The 8065-nt window shown below is 40.8% G+C and overlaps 1 protein-coding gene across 1 annotated transcript in view; it reads right to left on the bottom strand.

Moving 5' to 3' along the window:
- Window positions 1-7838, bottom strand: part of PNPT1 (polyribonucleotide nucleotidyltransferase 1) — a 44425-nt gene extending 36587 nt beyond the window's left edge. The window contains 5 exon segments of the mRNA XM_023734515.1: window positions 1303-1511; window positions 2421-2526; window positions 3473-3547; window positions 4171-4231; window positions 7674-7838. Coding sequence (XP_023590283.1) covers window positions 1303-1511; window positions 2421-2526; window positions 3473-3547; window positions 4171-4231; window positions 7674-7834 — 612 coding nt within the window. The 5' untranslated portion in view covers window positions 7835-7838.
- Between the last annotated feature and the right edge of the window lie 227 nt (window positions 7839-8065).

Below are 8065 nucleotides of genomic sequence, written 5' to 3'. Positions count from 1 at the left end.
GCACAGTTCTACTCTGACACACATGGGGTCGCCATGAGTTGGAATCAACTCCATGGCAACTGGTTTTATATGGTTAAAAGCAGGGGCTTTCTAGTCAAACTCCTTAATTTTAAAATGATTTAACTAAATGTTTGACCTTCGGTGAATTAATTTAAATTAAGCCTCAGATCCTTGTCTTTAAAAGGGATAAATAATAGCATCTTCCCTAAAGAGTTCCTGCAAACATTACATAAAATACGGTGTGTAAAGCACTCAGCACAAGTGCGTGTACTCAGTAAAATGTTAGCTATTTCTATTACGTAAGAATCTTTTCTGTTTATCACCACGGGTGGAACGAAACAATATATTACTTTAAACTGCAACAACGTGCCTCAGTCATGTAACTTAAGAAAACTACTTCCTTGAGGCTGTGACATCCTTGCAAAGGTGTTACTAGGAGGGAAAATGGAGCAAGGACACGTTCATTTGTATTAAATAAATAACACAGTTACTTAAGCATACGGGCTGTATAGTGAAAGAAAACGATGTTTAGAAAGTATTAAAACACAATCAAATAGAGGTTTAGAAGATCCAGTAATTAAGATTAGCTGTGTTGATTATCATAATCTCTGATACTAATATGACCTGCAAGGCCCAGCCTGGTCTCCACCTCAATCACACTGATCTTCTTTCAAACTCACCAATTTCTTTTCTGCCTCAAGGCCTACCTGCTTGCCATTTCATCTGCCTGGAATGCTTCCCCCATACTCTGACTGGCTAACTTCTACTCATAATTCAGGTGTCAGCTTCAAGTGACCCTGAACTACTTTTGGCTTTTTGATATTATTATCATCTTTTTAAAAAAAAATTAAGGTAAAATGCAACAGCATCATCAAGAATTTTTATACTGTATTCTTTATGATGTTTAGCCTAGGAGGTATTAACGAGATCAACCAGTAATTTTTTAAAAAATTTATTGTGTTTTAGGTGAAAGTTTACAGCATAAATTAGTTTCTCATTCAAAGACTTACACACAATTGTCTTGTGACACTGGCTGCAATCCCTGCGTTGTGTCGCCACTCTCCCCCTTTCCCTTTCCATCCTGCTTCCCTGTGTCCATTGGTCCAGTTTTCTTGTCCCTTCCTGCCTTCTCAACTCTGTTTTTAGGCAGGTGTTGCCAAGTTGGTCTCATATACTTGACTGAACTAAGAAGCGTGTTCCTCATGTCTGTTTTTGTTTGTTTTATAGGCCTGCCTAATCTTTGGCTGAAAGGCGGACTTTGGGAGTGGCTGCAGTTCTGATTCAGCAGGGTGTCTGCGGGGCCATAGTCTCAGGGGTTCCTCCAGTCTCTGTCGGACCAGTAAGTCTGATCTTTTTTTGTGAATCTGAATTTTGTTCTACATGTTTCTCCTGCTCTGTCCAGAACCCTCCAACAAATATTTTGGATTGAGCTGGAACCAAATAAACTAAATCGGAACCTACCTGTGTATCATAAAAGTAGCCAGCTGGAAAGAGAGGTCTAACGGAACGATCTGACGAGAGACAACAACACGTTAGACCATCAGGAGTCGCTTTACAGTTCAAAGGTTTTCCCCCATTAAACACGTGGCTAAAAAATACAGCTAGCTGTTAATATGTTTAAAAAAAAAAAATCCCAATGGACCGACTTACTGAGAGAGACATAAATAAATGTCAGTGCTTCCATCAATACATACCATCATACCATGCTCTAACAAACAAAAAACTAGCAGGGCAGGAGCCCACCAGTCTAAAGACTGGGGAGCAACTTTTCATTCTGTTTCCATAGCCATCAGTTACACGTACAAGCGGAGGAAAGAGAGTTAAGACCAACAGCAGACCAAAGACAATCCTTCCTTCACATTCTGTGTCCGATCAATGTGTGTAAGTATGCACAAAGTGGCAATTGCTGAGGCAATCACCGCCAGATTCCAAGGTCATTTTTTGCCCGTAGAAGTTCAACTCACAAGTTTAGATTACAAAGAATTACAAACAATTCCATAATATTTAGAGATGTTAAATATTTGAGGCACTACAGACATACTTTAGTATATTATGTTTTTAGGAATTATTATGCTGAACATGAAAATAAAAAAAAATACTGGGGACAGCTTCAACAGAATGGAGGTGTGGGCCACAGAACTTTTAGGCTTAGCAGAAACATTCGTTAATAAATGCTTACTGAATGCCCGTTCTGTGCCAACCAGTACGCCAGGTAGAAGAGATTCCGTAGTGAACCAAGAAAAGTTTTTATTCTCATGGAGTTCAAGTTGGAGTGAGTGGATATAGAGAGTAAATACTCTCAGGAGGTATTAATGCAATGAAGGACAATCTAAGGGCTAGTGTAGAACACAGATGAAAGAGACGAGATGCTAACACAGGGATATCACAGGAGGGTTAATGCTTCTATTTTCATATCTTACCTATTATTCGACTTGTAAGAATTTCTTTATCAGAAGAACCAATTTCTCTTCTAAGATAGTTTGTGGGAATTCTACCCGCTGCAGCAGCTTTCTGTCTATAGTCAACCTAAAGCAGTGATGAGAAAAATAAAGCACGTACGATTCCTTTTTGGTGTAACAGACTATACTACAAGAAATACTAATTTTCCTTAAGTTGCTAGCAACATATTCTAGACCAGGAATAGAGAATATTTCATTTACTTTTAGCTTTTTGTATTTTGTGGGGGAGAGCTGATAAAACTGTTTCAGCGTATCAATTTAAAAAAAAAAAAAGGAAAGAAAAAGTTTACGCATCTGTAAATTGAATAATGAATACTGCAAAACCCCATAATTTATGGCTAGATGTCCTTAGTTCAGCCTCCCTCCTAACAGTCAGATGACTACCTAGCTTCACTACTTCGGTAGCTCGTTCTGGTCAAGTCAAATACGGCCATTGCTGTATTGTAACTGATAGATATAATTGCATTCCACTTTTTACAAAAGAAAAAGGCCATAAAATCCTAACGAACTTACACTTCACTAAGTATATACTTGTAGACTCATCAGAGCCCCTGGATGGCGCAAAGGTTGGCAGTTCGAACCCACTCAGAGGCTCCTGGGAAGACAGGCCTGATCTGCTTCCGAAAGGTCACAGCCTTAAAAACCCTATGGAGGAGCAGTTCTAGTCTGCAGACATGGGGTCACCATGAGACAGAATCCACTCAATGGCAAGCAATAACAACAACATACTCATATTGGAGAGAAACCTATGAGAGCCATGAGTATTCACGTTTCCACTGTTCTTGTCAACTTACACATCTGGACATTCTAAGGTATACTGATGACTACAATGAGATTGGTGTGAAGCAATGGGTTTATGTTCTTTTAATGACTCAAACGTATGAATGACTCAAACAACTAAAACTCCTTTGTTGTGCAAAGTTTATATATTGCACTCAATAGATATTGGGCAAAAACACTCAAAATTCTACACTTACGCTATTTACGGTTCAGATGAATCAGCAAATACTTACCACCAAGGGCATGAACTGGGAGGGTGAAGGTTTCGTTTTACTGACTGCTGTGACCATCACTGCTGTGTCACCTGACTTAGTTAAACAAAATGACAGCAACATTGGTAAACTCCTTTAAAATCAGATATTAACACATAAGCAACAACTGAATGAATCCTCACTCCAAATAAACTCAAGGAGGGTACTGTTATTCCATGATACAATGACAGCAATTATTCACAAGTGGTCCAATCCTGACCCCTTCTCCATGCCCACACTCACGATTAGGATAGTCACTGGGCTTTTCAAAAGCAATAGAACCAAAAAAGGGAAAAGGCTCATTGATGGCTTAGCCACATCCAATGAATCAAATCACATCTTCTACTTCCTAGCAGGAAATTTAGGTTGTAAATAAAGAAAAAAATTCCCAAGTACCACTATTGAACAATAAATTAAAATAATTTTTTCTAGAAAAGCACAAGAGAATGTATTAACATTACTAGAATAAAACAGAACCCCAAGTTTGGAAGGCATCTTAAAGTTCATCTAATACATCCAGACTTCTGACTTCCTGGTTGTCTGGAAAGGTTCTGACTCTAGAAATGATTTCAACAGTACCTGAATTAATTTCTAAGAAGTTCTATGATGTTGTGAAGATACTCAGGACCAGTTTCTGTAACCATTTTTAACATGAAATTTATAAAACCTGGACTTTTTACCTGTACTACAGCAGAGCCATCTGCAAATCTGGCCAGTTTTCCAGAGGACATTTCTAATTTTCTGTTTAAAAATAAAAATTCAACACAAAAGGGCTTAGGTCATCAGTATAATTTCCAGCTTAGTATAAAGTAATCAAAGATTCTAATAGAACTAAAGGCTCCCAATCCCCATGGCCCTGTACCTAGCAAAAAAAAAAAAAAAAAAAGGTGGGGGGAGGGGGGTAGAGTTCACGATCATTATCAAAAGTACAAGGGAGAATTTAAGAGCTGCTTAAGGAAGAATACAGAAACCAAGGGCACAGGTTTAATTTTAAATAAGAAATAAAGCATTTTGGGGGTACAGAGCTAACTGTCTTCCTAAAAGGGAAGAACCAGGGGGATAAGTGGGTATACAAGCAAGGTTCCTACTCACAGGGTAAATCAGAAACATTGCGAATTACAAAAGTGTGCAGAAGATCAAGTTAAAATCTGACTATATACTTTCATATGCTTGATCCTTTAATTCTCACCATCCTTTGCAGTAAGCCTCCTGGTCCCCATCTACACCAATGACAAAAGTAGGGCTGTGAGAAGGCAGAGTCAGGAAGTAAAGCCATGTTTGCCTTACTCCATGGCCTATATTGTCCTTACAGTATGAAACTTCAGCATCAGCAGCAGTTCAGCTAAGGGCCCCAAGGCCTTGCATCAGAAGAAAGAGTGAGATCAACTCATTCGGGAGTTAACCACACTATAACACAGACAGGTCTTGATTGATATTTGGAGAAAGGAAATGAAGGGTCAAAGGTCTTTCAGAGATTCTTGAGGCTATAGACCTCATCCATCTGTCTTATGTCCCTACCATCTAAAAAAGCAGGTACCCAATGCGTGTCTATTCACTGACCATATGGCCCCAGTGCACGCATGCTTCTCATTTCTTTTCCTCTTGGAACATATCCTTAAGAAGAACGGTAAAGAACAGGGACAGCTCATGGATCAAGGGCCTGTGTGTGAAAACTAAAACCATAAAATTCTTAGAGGAAAAAGTAGGGGTGAAGCTATAGGATCTAGTTTTTAGTGATGGGCTATCAGATGGGACAACAAAAGCATGAGCAGCAGAAGACAAAATAGATAAATGGGCCCTCATAAAATTTTTTTATTAATACTTTTATTCATCAAAGGATTTTATCGGGAGAAAATTATTGGAAACCATAATACCAATAAGAGTCTAATATCCAAATCATATAAAATACTTCTACAACTTAGAGACAAAAACACAAACCCAATCAAAAAATGAGCAAAGGACTTGAACAGACATTTCACTAGAGGCTATTCAAATGGCCAACAAACACATGAAACAATGCTGTACGTCATTAGCCATTAAACCAAAAGACCCCTTGTCATCGAGTCAATTCTGACTCATAGCGACCCTACAGTACAGAGTAGAACTGCCCCATACAGTTTCCAAGGAGAGGCTGGTGGATTCAAAACTACTGACCTTTTGGCTAGCAGCCAAGTTCTTAACCACCACGCCACCAGGGCTCGAAAGAACACTATGCATTCTCTCTCTCTCTGCAAATGCACATGTCACTCTCTCTCTGCTACTTTCTCCTTGCTAATTCCTCTTCATCCTTCAAGCCTCACCTCCCAACGGCAAGCTTAGTATGGGATAAATCTCCTCTGTGCTCCCTTGGTGCCCCGTGCATACCTCTCCCACAGTGACTGCCCCAGCGCTGAACCTGTGTTTATCTCATTCCCTCATCAAACTCTGTGTCTCCAGTTGTCTTGTTCGTAGCAGATGCTCAATAAAAACTTAGAGATGAAAATGAAATACCTGCCTCAGAGATTACTGGGAGCATTAAATACCCTATCTGAAAAACACCTACCACAGAGCAGGCTTTCTTAAAAAAGTCATCCTTCCCCTCTACATCAACCATAAAATAGGTCATACACGATCTCCTAGGGTGTCGTAAAGGATACATATGATAACAAATATGAAGTGCTTGCAACATAGTTGCTACTCAATAAATGTATCACAAAGGACAAACTTAAGACTAAGATGGAAGAACTGCTTTACCCAGCAGATATGACATTTATTTCAACACACGACACAGCAACAGAAGAGGTCCAGGTTGACTACTGAATGAAAGAGTCAGAGCCCACTATTTAGGGAAAATCTGGAGGGCAGGACCTTCATCTTGTTGCTTTGGGTCCCCAATGCCTGGCACATACATGTCTGTTCAGAGAAGAATGTGCAGTTCTTGAACAAAAGAAAAGAGATCTTTTCCCCAGTCCCTCCCCCACAAAAATGAGAATCAAAGAATGTCCGTGCTGGAAAGAGCTTTAGAGATCATCTAGTCCAGGGGTCAACCTAGGAGTCTGCTATTTTTGTACAATCCTTGGGCAAAGAACAGTTTTTACATTTTTAAAAGTTATTTAAAAAAACAAAGAACGAAGAAGAATATATGACAGAGATGGTATGCAGTCCACAAAGCCTAAAATATTTACTATCTGGAACTTTACAGAAAGTTTTCAGACTTCATCGATTCCAGTATCCTCATTTTGCTGCAAGAAAGTGGTAAAGGAACTTGGTCAAGGTCAGTCAGTTAGTTATGAGGAAGGCCTGGAATCAAAGCCAGATTTTTTTGTTTTCAGTCTGAATCAGGGTCAAATGAAAATTAAGAAAAAAAAAAAAGTAAACAATGTAAACATACAAAGTAAACATGAACAGTTTCGTTTATTCTAAAAACCATTCAAGTTTTTTTTTTTAAAGTGAATTCTGCAAATGGACCCCTGGAAAAAGCATGGGTTTGTAACTAGAGAAACACAAATTTAAAATCTATCCAGTTCCGTAATATTAGCTTTACGACTCTGGGAAGTTACTTAACCTTTTTTTTAAGTCTCTGCCAATCAACTGGATTGGATGATACGAACACCCACTGTCGACTTGTTATCCCAGGCTGGAATGTTTCCCAATTTTGAGCCCAGAGGTTGCCCAAAGTAAAAAAAAAGAAAGCAAACAGTTGTTGTCCTGTCCATTGGACTCCTGGCGACCTACGTGTGTCAGAGTAGAACTGTGCTCAGCAGGATTTTCAATAGCTGATTGATTTTTTTGGAAGTAGACAACCAGATCTTTCTTCCGAGGCGCCTCTGGGCGGACTCAAACCTTCAACCTTGAGGTTAGCAAGCAGGCGAGTCAACCATTTTGCACCATCCAAGGACTCCCCCCGAAAATAAAGAGAAACGTCATCAGGCGGAAAGACAGATTCAGCTGGAGAAGCGAAGCCCGGAACAGGGCAAAAGCGAGGACTGAGAAGCAAAGGGCACGAGGCAGAGATAGAACAGGAAGGCGGAGGGCCCGAGAAGACAGTCTCTAAATCCAGAAAGGGAATTATGGACTTTATGTTCGGGGTAACTAAGAAGAACAGAGACTTGGGCTGCTGTTTTCCTACACTAGCAGATTAAAGTACTTGAACTGGCCAGACCGGACGCCTTGTGAACGCACAGGGAAGGCACGCCTTGCTTACCTGCTGCCTAAGTCCACGGCCACAGCTCGGGGCCCCGTGCCACCCCATAGTGCTCGCACCTGCAGCGGGGTAAGTGTCCGAGCCCGCCCTGGAAGACGGAGGGGACCATCGCCCAGCGGCCGGAGCCGGAGGCACGAGCAGCAGCACCTGCAGGCCGCCATGACACCCGGCATGTGATCAGCCCGGGCTGCCCTCTGATTGGCTCACCCGGAGACCGTGGGGCGGAGCCTGGTCCAGTTTCGTTTCCGTGGCGCTGGGCGAACGCGAGGAAGCGGATACCCTGGCCACGTTCTACGAAGACGAGAGAGGGTCAAACCTTTCCGAACGCGGTTGTGACGTAACCTATGTTTCTTCGGACCCTTTAAGTATCCTCCAATGAAAGACAAGTAGAA

Source organism: Trichechus manatus, unplaced genomic scaffold (assembly GCF_000243295.1).
Source record: "Trichechus manatus latirostris isolate Lorelei unplaced genomic scaffold, TriManLat1.0 scaffold00005, whole genome shotgun sequence".
NCBI lineage: Eukaryota > Metazoa > Chordata > Mammalia > Sirenia > Trichechidae > Trichechus > Trichechus manatus.
This window is presented reverse-complemented; position numbering and strand designations above follow the sequence as displayed.